Source organism: Rhinatrema bivittatum, chromosome 2 (genome assembly GCF_901001135.1).
Source record: "Rhinatrema bivittatum chromosome 2, aRhiBiv1.1, whole genome shotgun sequence".
NCBI lineage: Eukaryota > Metazoa > Chordata > Amphibia > Gymnophiona > Rhinatrematidae > Rhinatrema > Rhinatrema bivittatum.
In genome coordinates, this window is record NC_042616.1 from 86810087 (window position 1) to 86828819 (window position 18733).

Sequence of the window (18733 nt, forward strand, 5' to 3'; positions counted from 1 at the left end):
CCTGTAGCGACGTGCCCTAGCCCTGGTTCTGGAAGAGGCAAACGGTCGGTAAGAGCGCTGCCTATCTTCAGGCAGACGATGCACCGAGTTTTCCCCCAGGGACTTGATGATTTGGTCTAGATCATCACCAAATTAGGAACTTCCCTCGAAAGGGAAGGGATCCCAAGCTCTACTTGGAAGAGGCGTCCGCTGACCAATTGCGAAGCCACAGAAGCCTACGAGCTGCCACCACAGAAACCATGGACCGGGCCAGTACACGGAAGAGATCATACAGGGCGTCCGCCCCATAGGCAATGGCAGATTCCAGACTGTCAGCCTGCGCGGCCTCTTCCGGAGGTAACTGCTGCGACGTGAGGAGTTGTTGGACCCAGAGAAGGCTGGCCCTCTGAGTCAGTGAACTACACATGACGGCACGCATTCCTAAGGCCGAGACTTCAAACACCCGTTTGAGGAACGTTTCCAGCTTGCGATCCTGAGTGTCTCGTAGGGCGGTCCCGCCCGTGACTGGGATCGTCGTTCTTTTCGTCACCGCTGAAACAGCCGAGTCCACCTTAGGGACCCGAATGAAATCCAGAAAATCCTCCGGCAGAGGATACAATTTTTCCATGGCACGGGTGACCTTCAACGACGCCTCAGGGGTGTCCCATTCTCTGGTAAGAAGCTGCAAGAATGACTCATGCACTGGAAAAGCTTTCGCCCTAGGCCGGAGGGCAGCCAAAACAGGATCCCCCTTCTTGGAGGACGTAGCAATTGCTGGGGCCACTGGCGCTGGGGGGTCCGGCGGAGGGTCTAAATCCAACTCTTGTAGAATCTGGTAAATCAGGTCATCAAGTTCTTCCTTCTGGAAGATTCGCAGGGCGCGCGGGTCGTCTCCGTCCGTGTGACCTTCCGCATGCGCATCCTGCGGGTCCGAGGGGTCAAACCCCGTCGGCGAAGCCGTTCCCACAGCCCGTGGCTGTGGTGGCAAAACACTGGTCCCAGGTACTGCACTAGACGGATTCTGAGGTCCGGAGGTAGAGCCCGAGAGTTTAGGGATCTTGGAAGGAGAAGGGTCTGCTGTGGAATCCCCTGGGCTTACTAAGCCTTGTAAATATGCAGTATGCATTTTTAAAATGAAATCTGGGGAAAAAAACGGCAGGGTAGAAGCCTGACTAGTTGAAGGCCCTTCCTGAGGTAAATGAACACGGAGACCCTCGTCAGGGATCCGTAGTGGACGAGAGACGTCCCGAACTGCTCCTTCCTGCTCAGGCGCGCTCCTCGCGGAGTGGTCCCCATCCGAAATGGCCGCCTTTCCCGCCGACGGCAGAGAAGTGGCCGGCCCGCGCTTCCCGGGCTGAGGGGAGGGGGGCACTGGAAGCGAATCAGAAGTGTGTGAGGCGCTCTCTCCCTCAGGGAGACATCGAGGGCAAACCCCCTCCTTAGTAAATCGGGACCCCAAATCTCCACAGGTCTCGCATCTGGAAAAGCGCGGCATTGCCACGCTAGTGAAAACGCCACGGGGGGGGGGCCAAAAAAGTAGCACGGCGGGAGGCCAAAAGGCCGTTGCAAACCGCTCAAAATGTCCCAAAACGCCGGCGGGAAAACCCCCTACCGGCGAACCCAGGCCCGAGAAAAATTTGTGCCGGGTCGCGGGACCGTTGGCCGTCACGTGTAGAGACCGGCTCCACCGGCGTACACGGGGCACCGCTAAGGCAAAGCAACTAGCTGAAAAATAAAAACTACACAAAATAAAGACACTTACCCCTGAGCCAGGAAAGTGAAACGACAAGAGAAGGCAGAAGAAAGTGAAGACACGCCTCCTCAAAAATTAAACTGAGAAACTTTTTTTTTTTTTTTTTAAATAACTTGATCCAAATAAGTACAGTAGAAATGACAGGTAAGAATTCAAGAAGAAAGAAGAAAGAAAAACAACGAAATCCTGTCACTGTGGGGAAGCACTGATTTCCCCAACCCCATCTGCTGGAGTCAGAAAGATACTGAGCTTCAGCAGAGGGTGCATTAGCATATGACGTGGCACTCTCGAGCTCTGTTCTGACTCCATCTGCTGGACGGGGGACATAACCCACCGTCTGGACTGATCCTGGTACGTACAGGGAACATTCTATGTCATTTTCTCTTCCTGTGAATTCAAAGTGAGTCATTGTGTTTATAAGGGAGGCCTTTCTCCCAGTTTGAGATCTCTAAACCTAGCAGCAAACAAAGTCAGCACTGCAAAAATAAAAATCTAAATCTCTTGGACCTGCACAGTGCTGGGAAACATTACCTGTGGGCTATAGCAGGTTTGGGTCCTTCCCCCTTGCAACGAGGCACATCTTCGTGCAGGTAAGCCAGCCCACGTGCCATGGATTCTGCTATGTGGCAGAGCTCATTCCAGCTGATCACATTTCCCTTTAGGTAATCCGTCAGTGAGCCCTACACAAAAGAAGACACTTTCAGAACTTCTCACATTAAGGAGCTGAGATCTAGATGACTATTACAGAGTTTGCTTTTAGCCGATCCAAGCTGCATTTGGAAGGGGAAGACATGATTTTATAAAAGTAAATTAAATAAAATACAACCTCCAAAGGGACCCCCCGCCTCCCTCCTTTCCAAATCTATTCCACTATCTGGCAGAACAACAAAAGCCTGAGTAAGTGGACTAAACATCAAGCAGTCTGCTCTGTTGTGTCTAGCGGACCAGATAAACATGAACAACTATTAATGTGCATACCTAGTGCATAAACGGATAAGGGTAGATTTTCAAAACTTGTGTGCGTGTGTCCATGTGCGCGCGCTACCTGGCGTGCACACTTGGATGCGCAATTTTATAACATGCACGCGCATGTTATAAAATGTTGATGGATCAAATACTGCAAAATCGCGCAACGATGCATCAGGGCCTTCCCCAGTCCGCTCCAATTAAGGAGCGGACTGGGAGGGAACTTCCCTTACCCTAACCTCCTTTTCCCCTATCACTATCCTAACTACCCCTGTTGTACCTTTTGCTCCTATCAAGGAGCAGGAGCAAGTTGCGCTTGCTGATGAGCAATCCCCCGGCACAGTGGCCATTTGCCGCTGTGCCGGGCACCTCTAACCCCGCCCCCGGACTTCCCCATTTTAAAGCCCCAGGACTTACACGCTTCCCGGGGTTTACACTCGTGGCCAGGCCTTTTGAAAACTGGCCCGATGCACGTAAGGCCTGGGATTTACATGCGCCAGGTTTTGAAAATCTACCCCATATTTTCAACCATGAAAATGCTTTAATCCAAATGCGGTATTGGAGAATAGTACTCTTTGCTATGCACAGCAATACATATACTTAAATACCATGATAATTTAGTAACTGATCAATAAAGCTGGGAAATTACTGCAAAATATTTCTTTCCAGTGCTAAGACTACAAGCTACAGTATTTCAGCAGAGTGGTTTCAGATTTATCTACCCCATGTCTAAGGTCTGGTATGACAGTGATTTCCTTTGACACACATAGAAGAACTGGAGCCTTTTTTTTTTCCCCATAGATAAAGAATGAGGATTATAGTGTTATAAAAGCTTTCATGTTGATTTTTCTCCTTCCCTTGAATTTAAACATACAGCACCTGCCCACCAAGATTGCTGTTATGCGCGTTATGTAATATAAGTGAAAACAGCTCCGCTAGGTGATTTAATAAAAAAGCAACTATCCAAAAATCAAGCCTGAAAGCTGTCCACAGATTCTTGCACAATGGACTTACAGAAAACATCATTTTACTTTCTTGGATTAACTCCTGAGATGAAAATAGATTGAATGTCTTTCCTTGTACTCTGGGGTCTGTAAGCCACAGTGCAGGGTACAGAAAGTGCGCAACAGTCTCCATTGTGCCAACTCCTTCCTGTTTACAGTAGAAGAGGAAGTTACTTGGAATCGGGGACCAGGATTGCGCACATGCTGTCTGCAAGTCTCACAGGAGGTTGTGTGGTAAGGCCTATCTGCTAGATAGATCCAGCAAATAGCCCAAGTCTGACTTGCTCATTTCAGGTATACCAGGTTAGGAAGAAGGAAAAGAAAGAGAAGGAAAAGTTACACATTACACACAAACTCATTCCCATCCCCACATCTCAAATGCCCCAAAAATAAGCCATAAAACTAAAAAGCAATTGCTAAATAATACCAAAGATAAAGATAACATGAGCATGCAGGATGTCAGCGTTATACAAAGATATTTTAAAAATATTTTTTTTAAAATGTACACATAGGGGACATTTTTCAAAACTATGCGGGTAGGAACAAAGACTGTGGGTTCTTTTCCTCGGAGGCTATGCACCAATTCTCAAAAAGAAAGCACATGCATACTCTTTGGAATCAGCTCAAATAAAAAGTACCCGCGGAGATCTACAACTTTTCTTTCTGTGGATACTTTTTTCCCCTGAAAAATAGCATACAGAGTTTTGAAAGTGCAAAACTATACATAATGCTGCCTCCCTTAACCTAACTCCCTGAGTCTGCCTACTTTTTCCTTTAATAAAAACACATGCGTCATTGATTCCCATGCATAATTTTACCCATTTACAGCGTGAATAGTTTTCAAACAGCCTATTTACCCAGGCAAATGGCTAATGAAAATTGTTCTCCCATTTATATTTTAAAAAATGAACCCTTTTAAATGTCACAAATCCAATATTTAATGTCTCATATACCTTTCTTTTTCCCCCCCAACATGCTGTTTGCTTTCAGTTTGACTGTCTTCCTATTCCATTTTCTGGGTCTTGTTTTCTTCTGTGTTACTCCTCCTTTCCTCATCTTTCTATATGATTCTCTGACATCCACACTTTTCCATGTCATTATACTCCACCTCATCTCTTCCCACCAGTCATTTAATTATTTATAGGTCGCTCTGAGAAGGATGGATTGGTATATGAGCATATGCAGTCCTCAAAATCGAGAGCACACATTCATTCCTGCTTTTGGATATAAGGGAGAATCGTGTGAAGGGAATTCATTTTGAATTCCACTCAAAGAAGATGTTTGCTCAAGAGTCTGAGATATAGAAGAGGCCCCAATCCTCCTGATTTACTGATGAGGAAATATTGGGAGTAGAAACCGTCTATGCTGAGATGCAAGGAGTGGTTTTATTGTTGTTAATAAAGTGATTGCACTTCTCGGTGAAGTTGCGTCAACTGAAACAGTTGTGGATCAAGATTTCAGCAGTGTGGAGAGGATGATAGCAGGGAGAAATGCAAATGGTTACCAGACTCCATGATTTGGAGGATCAAGAGATCCTTGGTTATCTGATGCCACACTTCTAAGAAGATTTGGATTCCATCCCTCACTGGAATGGACTTCAGAGGTATCAAAATCTGGGCAGAATTTACAGTGTACATAGTCTTAGGCTGACGGTTGCTGACATTGGGCTGGAAGAGGTGGTAGGCAGTACTGTGAAAAGATCTGAATAGATACCTGTGAATGTATGACCATTTGTAAATGTAGAAAAGTGGTTTGGGGGGGGCCCTCAAGAGGGTTAGACCACTACATTCAGTTCCTAAATTTCTCACTGAAACCAGTGTGGTAACATTATAGGGACTTCATCTTGGCTGCTACCCACACTGAGCAACATCATACGCCAAGCTTCATGCGTGAAAATGGAATAAAAATTCTCATAGACAGAATGGAGAAAGTGAAAAATGATTTCTTCTACCTTTAAAGGCAGCTATGAGTAATAAGGCCATTCTTCCAGAGGTTATACAATATAAATCTTCAGAGTTTGAATACAGTTGTGAGGATTTTGCACCAGACAGAACTGGTGCATAGAGATCTGGGCAATAAGCATGGAGCTTTGGAAGACTTTCTTGGCAAAATTGTCTAGCAGCCTTTTTCAGTATGGACTAACGGCAGACTGACACCTCCGAACCTCAGAGATATTTGGACTCTATATTTAAGATTTGGCTTCCTAGCCATAGGAACACCAAAGATAGGTGTTTCCCCGCATTCTTATCTACAAGCAGTCTAGAATGTTTTGGACTAAGAGAGCCACTGAATTTGATGGAGTGTCCAATAACTGGAGGAAGCCAAAGACTTCTAAGCAGGGGACTTCGACACTAAGCACTGTCCCCACCTTTTCCATGATCTTTGAATATGTCAGGTGTGCTAGGGCAATGCATGGTGACGTACCTGGAAACAGAGAAGAAGTTATATCTATAGACCCATCTTATGAATGTGAAGGTTTACTAACCCAGGACCTCAAGGATAAGAAAGATGAATTGGGGCTGTACAGTTTGCCTTGGACAGGAAAAGAAAAACCCGGTCAACCAGCTCTGAGCGAAATGACTCTGCTGCCGAGTGGGAAGTTGGAGATCCCCATAAGGGTTATGATGAAGTGTTCATCCCAATGTGTGACACTGGGACTCCAGTCTGAGGTATTGCTGCAGCAATACTGTTGCGAAGCCACTGGATTATTCCCTCCTTCTTTCTTTGAACAGAGGGGTAAAGAAATTTCTCACCAGACTTGCAATTTGGTAGAGTGACGGACCTATCCTTTGATCTGGTGTAAGCTGTGGACAAGGGACAAGGATAAGTTTTCAATAGGAAGTTATTTTCTTTTTTTTTCTCTGGAGGAAAGTGACAGCATGAAGATTACCAGAGCTGGAGTCTCTAATAAAATGCAGAGCAAGGATGCTTTTGTTGAAGCATGCGTCAAATATATCGAAGTGATTGGCTTCAAATGGGCAAAGAAGTGTGCACGCTACTCGGCAAGTGCACATGTACGCCCAATTTTATAACTTGCGCGCGCCGAGCTGCGCTGCCTTCCCCCATTCCTTCCCAGGCCGCTCTGAAATCGGAGTGGCCTGGAAGGGAACTTCCCTTCCCCCTAACCTGACCTTCCCACCCCTTTCCCTAACCTTTCCCCCCCCCTTCCCCCTACTCTAACCCCCCCAAATTTTAATCTTACTTTTTGCGCCTGCCAGCAGCCTGCCGGCATACAAACCTTCGACACAGCGGCAGGGCAACCAAAATGATAAAGGGGATGGAATGATTCCGCTATGAAGAAAGGCTATAGAGGTTAAGACTCTTCAGCATGGAGAAAAGATGGCTAAGGGGAGGTATGAAGAAGTCTATAAAATAATGAATGGAGTGGAAAAGTAAACAATTCGTTGTTTACTCTTTTGAATAGTACAAAGACTAGGGGACACACAATGAAGTTACTGGGTAATACATTTAAAAGTAATGAGAAAATGTGTTTTTATTCAATGCATAATTAGGCTCTGGAATTCATTGCCAGAGGATGTGGTAAAAGTTTGGATAGGTTCCTGGAGGAAAAGTCCATAACCCATCACTAAGGTAGAGTTTCAGATATCTACTTATCTCTGGGATTAGCAGCAGGGAATCCATCTACCCCTTGGGATCCTACCAGTTATTTGTAACTTAGATTGTCTACTTTTGGAAACAGGATACTGGGCTGGATGGAACTTTGGTCTGACCCAGAATGGCAAATCTTATATACTTATAAGGTTTAGTTACTAGACAATTAAAAATAGCAATGGTGAGACCAGGGCTAAAAAATCATTCTTCACTGCCTACTCAATTATCGAATTTCACCCAATGGAAATCTCTCTTCTCTGTCAAAAGTATTGGAAAAATGTGACCAAATATAACTTGTTGAATTTTTAGATGATAGTACAGTTCTTGATAATGGACAATTTGGTTTTAAAATCAATTCTGGTCGCCGCATCTCAAAAAAAGATATAGTTTCGATGGAGAAGGTACAGAGAAGGGCAACCAAAATGATAAAGGGGATGTAACAGCTCCCCTATGAAGAAAGGCTGAAGAGGTTAGGGCTGTTCAGCTTGGAGAAGAGATGGCTGAGGGGGGATATGATAGAGGTCTTTAAGATCATGAGAGGTCTTGAACGATTAGATGTGACTTGGTTATTTACACTTTCGAATAATAGAAGGACTAGGGGGCATTCCATGAAGTTAGCAAGTAGCATATTTAAGACTAATCGGAGAAAATTCTTTTTCACTCAACGCCTAATAAAGCTCTGGAATTTGTTGCCAGAGGATGTGGTTAGTGCAGTTAGTGTAGCTGGGTTCAAAAATGGTTTGGATAAGTGCTTGGAAGAGAAGTCCATTAACTGCTATTAATCAAGTTTACTTCGGGAATAGCCACTGCTTTAATTGCATCAGTAGCATGGGTTCTTCTTAATGTTTGGATAATTGCCAGGTTCTTGTGGCCTGGTTTTGGCCTCTGTTTTGAAACAGGATGCTGGGCTTGATGGACCCTTGGTCTGACCCAGCATGGCAATTTCTTATGTTCTTATAATAGTTCAGAAACGCTTTTATTGTCCTTGCTAGATTTTTTAATATAGAAGACTAGATAAAGGTGAGTCTGGCATGTTAGTGCAGTTGGATATAGCATATGATAAATAGAAACCCATGATCTATATATATCCACACAACTCATTGAATTTTTAAGATCACTGGGTGTCTCTTATTATACATACACAGATGACTTTCAGTTTTATTTGCCTTGTCTAAAAAATAGCACTTCTGTCCAACAGCAGTTTAATTTAAGCATGGATGCAGTGACATCATGGTTGCACAGTAATTCTTTAATGCTTAATTTGCAGAAAACATCAATTTTATGCATAGGAAAGAGTTCCCCTAATGAGATGCTAGTCATATAATATATGGGATAGTGCAGTTGCCCATATTATTTGAGGTAAGGAATCTAGATATTGTAAGAGACTCTGAGCTAACTTTTAAGGCACATTTCAGACAAGTGTCCAAAACATGCTTCTATAAAATAAATTGTTAAGACAACTAAAGTTTCTGCTACCACAGACATTTTTTTAAACTGTCCTTGAGGGCTTGGTGATAGGACAGTTAGTTTATTGCAATATTCTTTATTCCAGGCTTCCCAAAAATCATTTCTGTATTACGTAGCTTATCAACATGCTGCAGCGAGGCTAATAGCTGGAATTTCAATTAGTAAGCATTTTACACCTATATTACATGAACTGAATTTGTTACCAATACAGTGGTGTGCTCAGTTTAAAGTTATAACCATAATACAAAAGATATTATATTTGCACTCAAACTATCTTTTCAAAAAATAATTTGCACTATTATAAACATTCCTGTTCACTAAGATCATCTGGAACTAATTAACCAATGGTGCCGTCATTATGAGATTACAGATTGCAGCACAGAAGGTTCCAGACATTTTCATATATGGGTTCAGTGCTATGAATGTCTTGCCAGCAGAGTTGCAGGAGGAGCAGGATGCAAAGGTGCTATGGAAAAAATTGAAATTGCTGTATTTTAATTATGCATTTATAATTGTGTTATGTTTTTACTGTTTTTGATTTTACTATATTTTATGTTTTTGTGTGTGCTGTCGATTATTGTATGGATGTCCAGATTTTTATCTGTCTTGAACAATGCAGTTGCACTTGTGCAGACTATAAGAATTGAAAATAAATAAATAAATTATAAAGTCAGATCTTATACAGCAACTCAGCACTTAAATTCTTCTAAGTGAACTAAAGCGATGGTAAAAGTCAGAAAGATGTTTGGCTAAGAGGAATGATCAGCAGAAAAAGAGAGCTGTTATTGCCCCTGTATAGGTCCCTGGTGAACCCTCACTTGGAATACTGTGTACAATTCTGGAGACCACACCTTCAAAAGGATATAAATAGGATGGAGCTGGTCCAGAGGATGGCTACTAAAATGGTCATTGGTCTTCGTTCTAAAGCATATGGGGATAGACTTAAGATTTAAAAATGTATACCCCAGAAGAAAGGCAAGATAGGGGAGATATGAGAGAGACACATGATAGAGACATTCAAATATCTCAAAGGTTACCATGCACAGGAGGTAAGAATTTTTCAATGGAAAGGAGGCTCTAGAATGAGGAGGGTCAGAAGATGAGGGTGAAAGGGAGTAGACTCAGGAATAATCTTAGGAAATATTTCTTAACAGTGTGGTGGATGTATGGAATAGCCTCCCAGTGGAAGTGGTGGAGATAAAACCAGTATCTACTTCAAGAAAGCAGATAAATACAAGGGAGGATCTCTAAGGAAGTGATGAGAATTCTAATGCTAAATTAATTGTATGGATAGGCGAACTGGATGGGCATACTGTCTTTTTCTGCTGTCATGTTTTTAGAACCAAACATACTCAAAACTCTCACAGGATACCTATGAGGAGGAAAGAAAAAAAAACCGAAAAAAAAAAACCACCGGACACTATTGTGACATGAGTTCAAGGAATGCCAAGCCAGCTTAACATCAAAAACAGTAACAAAAATAAGCTGACCATGTGGAATTTCGAATAGAAAAGACCCTCTTGGTTTCTTAGGATCTTCATTATTAGGCCAATTTTTCAAACAAGAGCTAACTAATTTACTCTTTTTTTTTTAATTCTTTATTTATCATTTTCAAAATACAAACTAAATCATCAGTTTGCAACAGAAATACATGGTCTTGATCATTACAACAAAGCAAATTTAAGTAGAACAATACTTTTAACTCGATCTTATCTTAATGCCAATTCAATTTTTTGAACAGACAACAATTTAGAAATTCCAACAGAGGCAGTAAATCTAAGGGAGACTAAACCTTCAGCAATACAAAAGTAAAAGCTATAACATAGCACTCCTTTACAAATATATATTTTATTAGCTAGGTACGGGGGAAGAGGTGGCTAGTCTCCTTTGTTCTACAAAATGTTTTAACTGGTCAGGGTTGAAGAAAATATATAAATCTTCCTGTTTCTTAATCAGACACTTGCAAGGGAAATGTAGCGTAAAAGAGAATCCCACAGAAATTACTTCTTGGCGAAATGCTAAAAAGTCTTTTCGCCGAGTTTGTGTTGATATTGCAAGATCTGGGAAGATCTTAACTGCTTTATCAAAGAACATGATGGGATATTTACTGAAATTTTTATTCATTATTTGATTTAAGTCATTTAGACTAGAAAAGGTTACTAGTAAAGTACCCCAATCAATAAATTGTTCAGCAGAATCTTCTAAGAAATTCGTAAGATCCCCTTGAAACATAATTTCAGTCCTATTTATACTTCATGCTTTCGGAAGAAAATAACATTGATTCACTACAGAAGAGCCAAGCTTTTCTATCAGAAACTTTTTAACTTATTAAAAGTGCTTCCGGGAGCGACCTCCTGCACTCGGGCCGCATTGCCAATATTCAAAATGGCGCCGGCGCTACTTTTGCCCTCACTATGTCATACGGGTCGTATGACAAGATTTTCTTCATACGGGTCATACGGGTCACTATGTCATACGGGTCGTATGACATAGTGAGGGCAAAGGTAGCGCCGGCGCCATTTTGAATATTGGCAATGCGGCCCGAGTGCAGGAGGTCGCTCCCGGACCCCCGCTGGACTTTTGGCAAGTCTTGTGGGTGTCAGGAGGCCCCCCCAAGCTGGCCAAAAGTCCCTGGGAGTCCAGCGGGGGTCCGGGAGCGATCTCCTGCACTCGTGACGTCGGGTGACAGGAACCAAAATGGCGCCGGCGCTACCTTTGCCCTGTCATATGGTAAGGGCAAAGGGCCACTGGCGCCATTTCTATTAACACAGCCGTGGCCCGAGAGCAGGAGATCGCGCCGGGACCCCCCCCCCCCCCCCCACTGGATCCCAGGTAATTTAAAACATTTTGGGGGGGTTCGGGAGGGTGAGGGATTTGTTTTAAAGGGTCGGGGTGGGTTTTAGGGTTGTTTTGGTGTGCCGGTTTTCCCGCCCTTCCCCGATTTACGATTTTTTAACAAAAAAAACCATGATGATCAGATTTCCCTCCCCCCCCCAGTCAAAATCGATCGTTAAGACGATCAATCACACGATTCACATCCCTACTTCTAGATAATATCTCTCTGTCCTTGACCACAGCCGCATTAAACTCTTGGGACTTTTTCTCTCATTCTTCAAGTATTTTTATTCTGTCCATAGAGTTTTTAATTTGCTTTTGGGTTTGAAGAAAATCTTGTTGATTCCTAGCATTTATAATATCCAGTTTTTCATTCAGCCCTTTAATATTATTCAACATGCCAACCATCATTTCCCACAGTATATCTAGCGTGACCACGGCAGGACGAGCTAGGGTTCCCAGAGACTCATCACCGGCAGGGTGGGAGGCTGCCCATGGCCCACTTAGTACTGCCCTAGCAAATGATGTGTCCTCCCGGGCCTGAACATCCAGGCGGTAGAACCTTGAGAAGGTGTGAATGGAGGACCACGTCGCCGCCCGACAGATCTCGGCGGGTGACAGCATCTTGGTTTGGGCCTTGATGTGTAGAGGTGGAGGCTTCCCTGCCTCTACATAGGCCGCCTTGATTACTTCTTTGATCCAGCAGGCTATGGTTTCCCGTGAGGCCGCTTCCCCTTGTTTCTTCCCGCTGTGAAGGACGAATAGATGGTCCATCTTTCATATGGATTCCGATCTTTCCAGGTATTGAACTAGGAGTCTGCCGACGTTAAGATGGCAAAGGCGGTGTGAGTCTTCTGAGTCCTTATGCTCGTCTGGAGATGGCAGCGAGATGGTTTGGTTTAGATGGAAATGAGAAACCACCTTCGGAAGGAAGGAGGGGACAGTGAGCAGCTGTATATATCCTGGTGTGAACCTAAGGAACGGTTCCCGACAGGATAGTGCTTGAAGCTCGGAGATGCGACGGGCTGAACATTTTGCCACTAGAAATGCCGTCTTCAAGGTCAGGAGCCGTAGTGACAGACCGCGAGTAGGTCTGAAGGAAGCTCCCGCTAGGAAGTCTAGTACTAGATTGAGATTCCAAAGGGGCACTGGCCATTTCAGTGGTGGTCGGATTTGCTTGACCCCTCTCAGGAAGCGGGAAATGTCTGAATAAGATGATAGACTGATGCCGTCCACTTTGGCTCTGAAGCAGGCCAGCGTGGCCACTTGAACCTTGATGGAGGAGAGACAACCCCTTCTTCAAGCCATCCTGCAGAAATTCCAGGATCATGGGGATTTTGCCTGTCCGCGGGAGGATGTCGCAGTCCTCACACCAGGCTTCGAATATTCTCCATATTCATATATAAGAGAGACGTGGAAAACTTGAGCGCCCGGAGCAAGGTGTCAATCACTGCCCCCGAGTATCCACTCTTCTTCAGGTCAGTCCTCTCAATGGCCAGAATGTAAGACAGAATTGAGTTGGGTCTTCATGGAGGATCGGCCTTTGCTGGAGCAGGTCCCTGTGTGGAGGTAGACACAGCGGGTTCCCCACAAAAAGTCTTTGCATGTCTGCGTACCATGGCCTTCTTGGCCAGTCCGGGGCCACTAGAAGTACTAGCCCCCTGTGGTGTTCTATCTTGCGGATGATCCTGCCCAATAGTGGCCATTGGGGAAAGGTGTACAAGCAGGTCTTCCTGTGGCCAGGTCGGGACAAGGGAGTCGATTCCCTGGGATTGAGGTTCTCGTCTGTGGCTGAAGAACTTGGGAACTTGGGCATTGGCATGGGTTGCCAGGAAATCCATGGCTGGGGTTCACCAGGGTTTACTATCAACTGGAAGGCTGTGGTCAACAGTGTCCATTCCCCTGGGTCTAGACTCTCTCTGCTGAGGTAATCCACAGTGACGTTGTCTTTTATGTGATGTGGGCGGCTAGGGGGTCTATTTCCAGGGACACCTGTTGGCTTCTGGTTCTTCCCTGGCAGCTGATGTAGGCAACTGTTGTGGTGTTGTCCGACATAACACTGACAGATTCACCCCGGAGTCTGTGAATGAATCGTAAGCAGGCTAGTCCGACTGCTCGGGCTTCCAGTCAGTTTATGTTCCATCCCGTCTCTTCCTTGTCCCACTGTCCCTGGGCCGTCAGTTCCTGGCAGTGAGCTCCCCACCCTCGTAGTCTCGCATCCATAGTGAGCAAGACCCAGGTCGGTGGGGATAGTCTAACTCCCTTGCTCAGATGGTCTTCTTGTAGCCACCATTGGAGCTGGATCCGCACCTTGGCTGGTAGCTGGAGGTGAACGGAGTAGTTCTGGGACATCGGGTTCCATCGTGACAGTAGGGAACGTTGTAGTGGTCGCATATGGGCCCTTGCCCATGGGACGACTTCTAGGGTTGATGTCATGAGGCCGAGAACTTGGAGGTAGCCCCATACCTTGGGGCGAGGACAGTTCAACAGTTTTCGCAACTGGTCTATCAATTTCCTTCTCCTCGTAGGGGGAAGAACAACCTTGTCTTGTTTGGTGTTGAACCGGACTCCCAGGTACTCTAGCGATTGGGAGGGCTGCAGGCAGCTCCTGGTTGTGTTGATTACCCACCCGAGATTTTGCAGTAGATTCTGGAATCTGGTGGTCGCCTGATAACTTTCCTCTGGAGATCTTGCCCTGAACAGCCAATCGTCCAGATACAGATGTACGAGGATTCCTTCTTTCCTCAGTGTCGCCGCCACTACAACCATGATTTTCCAGGTTAAAGCACTTGAGCCTTAAACCGTTACTCAGTTGTATCTCTCTATAATTATTCTTCTGCCTTTATCTTTCTTCCAGCTTGTTTAAGCCTCCAAGTTTTTCCATTCCTTGTTGATTGTAACTTTGACTTATTCCTTTCGTTTGTTATCTTTTGTTTTACCAGAATTGTTACTCCAGTTTTTCCTTTGTTAAATGTAAACCGATCTGATATGGTTATTTACTATGAAGGTCGGTATAAAAAACTGTTAAATAAATAAATAAAATAAATAAATGATTTTGGTGAACGTTCGAGGGGCAGGAGCTAGTCTGAAGGGTAGCGCCTGGAACTGGTAATGATGGTCCAGTATCGTAAAGCGTAGAAAGCGCTGATGATCGGGATGGACCGGGATGTGGAGATAGGCTTCTGACAGATCCAGAGAAGTCAAGAATTCTCAAAGTTGTACTGCCCTTATGACTGAGCGTAGGGTTTCCATGCAAAGGTATGGTACCCTCAAGGTAGCGATTGATGGTCTTGTGGTCCAGGATGGGCTGGAACGTTCCCTCCTTCTTGGGGATGATAAAATAGATGGAACAGTGACCAGTATTTTGTTGGTGTGTGGGCACAGAGGTTATCGCCTTTAGGCTGAGTAGTTTTGTAGTGTGGTTTCCACTGCCGTCCTCTTGGAGAGGGAGTGACACAGTGATCTTACAAATTTGTCTGGAGGGATGCTGTGGAAATCCAGGTAGTATCCCTCTTGAATGGTTAGGACCCAATTGTCCAATGTTATCTCGACCCATCTTTGGTAGAAGAGGGCAAGCCTGCCTCCTATGACTTCTTCCTGTGGATGTGTCTGTTTTTTCTCATTGTGGGGTGCGGCTGGGGCCTGTACCTGAGCCGGCTCCCCTCTTGTTGTGTCTGTTCCGAAAGGACTGGACACTGCCTGCGGGGTGAGGTGCTTGGTATGTGGTTTTGTACGGCCTAAAATGCTCCTCTGCCCTTGGATCTTCGGGGAGACGGGGCGTTGGTTTCTTTTGTTTCTGTCCTCCGGTAACCATGGTACTGGGGATTTGCCCCATTTGTCGGCTAACTTCTCCAGTTCGCTTCCGAACAGGAGGGATCCTTTAAAGGGCATTCTCATGAGTTTCGTCTTGGAGGTCGCATCGGCTGACCAACTACGGAGCTAGAGTTGCCTTCTGGCTGCCACTGTGGATGAGATGCCCCTGGCAGAGATGCGCACCAGGTCAGAGGTCACATCCATAAGGAAAGATATTGCCGGTTCTAATGTTTCGGCAGAAGTGGTTGCATCCCTGGAGAGCGATAAGCAGGTACTGTCACCACGGTGCAAGCAGGCAGCATTCTGCAGGGTCATAGCTGCAACATCAAAGGATGTTTAAGGATGGATTCCTGACGTCCTGGGTATCCTGGAGTGCAGCTCCCCCTTCGACTGGGATGGTAGTGTGCTTTGAGATAGCGCAGACCATGGCGTCCACTTTGGGGAACCCCAGGAGTTCTTTGGCTGAGGGTTCCAGGGGGTATAGGGCTTCTAGGGCCTCCTTTGAAGCTGGCCTCCGGGGCCTTCCATTCCAGGTCAATCAGTTGTTGTACGGCCTGTAGCATTGGGAAATAGCATGAGGCCTGACAGAGCTCGACCAGAACAGGGTTCGTCTTTGGCTCCACTGTGGTACTTGTGCCTGGGATGGCCAGGTCTTCAGGCTCAGAGACACGAGATCTGGTAGCTCGTCTTTGGAGAAGAAACGCATCATGGTTCGGTATGGTTCCATTCATGGAGGGATTTCCCCTTCCTCCAGGGAGTCTGGCTCCTCCTCCGAGGTGTCTGTGTCCCCTAAGGGGAGGCTTTTGCCCGGAGGAGGCACGTCTCGGGGAGGCCGAGAGGGGCCTGGAAGATTTTGCTCTTCTGGTGGGGACTGTGGCTGTGTCACAGGTGGCACTGATTACGCCTGGACAAAGGTTTGTAGCCCTTTGAAGAATTCCACCCAGGAAAAGGTCCCTGGGTCTATATTGAATCCAGCGGCATTCCCCGAGGAACCCATCTGAGGAGGGGCCGAGCTGGAGATAGACAGGTCTGGGGTACTATCATTGGTGGAGCCAGATTCCTCTACTAGCTGAAGGGGGCATTGTCTCTGTTCCCCCAGAGCCTCTTCACACTGCAGGCACAGGACAGAAACCACTTCAGGTTGCGCCTCTCTCAGGTGGCAGGCTGGGCAGAGGGCTTGTCCCTTGGCTTTCTTGGCTGGCGGTGCCATGATTTGTGCGTGTGGAGTACTCAAAACTCGTCTGTGCGCATAAATGCACGTGCTGGGAGGCTTAGTTGTGCACTCCGAGTGCGCCGATGCTTGTGGGTGCAAGATGCAGGAGATATGCGTGCAGGCTGCTATGTGCGCACACGCCTATCTGTGTGCCCGGCACCATTGGGCGTGCTGCTGTGCGCCCGGCACTGTTGTGCGCACAGCTGTGCGCATAAGTAGTTTGTGTGCCTGGCTCGCCGCTGTGCGCATGGCTCAGTTGTGCGGGCAATACTGCGATCAAAGGGGGGGAATGGTGCTGATGACCACGCGGGCAAGATGGTGGACCCCCCCCCCCCCCCCGGAGGGTCTCCACGTGGAAGGATCATCGCAGTGGATAGGGGGTCTAGCCCGGACGGGGCTGCTCAACCCAACTGAACAGACACCTAAAGACGATCTATGCGGCTATCCAAGCCTCGGAGACCGGAGACTTTAAGAAAGTTTTCTACCTTATCTTGTCTCGGCGCTTCCAGATCTCGTGCCAGGTGGTCTCCGGCTGCGGGGGGAGAGGGAAAAATACCTTCACCGCCGCGCTCGGTCTTGCACCCACTGTCTGTCAGCCACTCTGGGCGCTAAGTCCACGCCGGGAACCGGCTACTGGACAGACGCTTACCTCCAAGGGATCTCAGAAATTATCTCAGGAATTCTCGACTGGGGGAGGGACCCTTAGGAGAGCGGGGCTCGTCTTATAGAGGTAAGATTTTCTTTCTTCTTTGGTTTGGAGTGTGTGTGTGTGTGTGTGTGTGGCCCCAAACTGCTTAGGAGACGGAGAAATACTGAAGAGCTAAGCTTCCTGCATGGGTATATGTAGGCTGACGTCAGATTGACTCCATCTCCCAACTGCTATCAGGAGTACACTATACCCATTGGTCCTGAGTCCATCTGCTACACGCTAGGAAAACTATCCTTATTTCTATTTCTGCAACCCTTACACAGACCAGAGTTCTAAACACATAAGACATACGAATGCTACCTTGTCATGGAAAGCTGTAATGAGCCACAGCTCAGTCTCCAGGTTTGTTCCTCGCTTCTCAGCGGCGATAAACTGCAGAAGGTTTTCATGCTTCATTCCAGGGGTGCTGAAGATTTCCCTCTCACTCTGCCACGACTGCTTATCCTGAAATGAGCAGAAAGTTGCAAAATACAGTAGTATACGTTCAAGTTTCTTAACTGCAACAACTGAGCATATTTTTCTTGCTCCCTGCTTCTATTTTAATTTATTAAAATATTATTCACCTTTAGCAGACAAACTGTGCAAGGTGAAAATGGCTACAAAACAGTATATATTGACCTAATTCCCTCCACCCTTATTACTAGAGGAAGTTTCCAAAGAGTTTGGTGCACTGAATTTAGTAGAGTACAACTTTCCCCATTTCTTTGCATTTAAATTCAGATACCTGAAAAGTAAAAGATTTGAGGGATGTTCCAGGAGCAGAAATGCAGAAAATGTAGTCACTGCCAACCTCAGCCATTCTTTACACTGTGAACATAGCTGTAAAGCTAAATAGTTCCTTCCCTGTACGTACCCGGATCAGTCCAGACTCCTGGGTTTTGCCCCCCCTCTAGCAGATGGAGACAGAAGTTTACAAACAAAACTCCGCCTTATCTAGGCTGGTGCCACCTACAGTCTGGCAGTCTTCTTCTGTCTCCTAGCAGGTGGAGAGGGTGCAAAACCTGCAGTCTGAGCTGAGGCCTAGTTTAAAAAAAAAAAAAAAAAGTGATTGGTTAGGTCTAGTTTTTGGTTTGGTAAAGTTTTCTTGACGCTGGGACCGCAGTTGTGTGCCTGCAGGTCCGAGCTTGTCTCCTCCCGGGGGAGCTTTTCCTCCGGGGAGTTGAGCGCGCTGAGGGTGGGCTGAGGGCCCTTGCCAGCGTTCCTAGCCTGGGGGTGAAACCGGGGAACTCAGTTCACTCCCCCCAGGTGGTCCCGGGGCCGGCGGCGAACGGTAAAAAAAAAAAAAAAAAAAAAAAGAGTTTTGTTTTTTCTTGCCTGTCTCTCCTTTTCCCTTTCTTTCCCTGTTCGGGCTCGTTTGCGTGCAGAGGAGGGGAACGGGAGCG

General features: G+C 46.1%; 1 protein-coding gene across 3 annotated transcripts in view; it reads right to left on the reverse strand.

Annotated features, from left to right (window-relative positions):
* The window catches only part of ACVR2B (activin A receptor type 2B), a 476102-nt gene that overhangs the window by 73574 nt on the left and 383795 nt on the right, over positions 1-18733 (reverse strand). For all 3 annotated transcript variants that reach the window (XM_029588414.1, XM_029588416.1, XM_029588415.1), the window contains 2 exons: positions 17652-17795; positions 2264-2412 (listed from right to left, as the gene is read on the reverse strand). In XM_029588414.1, coding sequence (XP_029444274.1) covers positions 2264-2412; positions 17652-17795 — 293 coding nt within the window. The remainder of the gene's footprint in view (positions 1-2263; positions 2413-17651; positions 17796-18733) is intronic.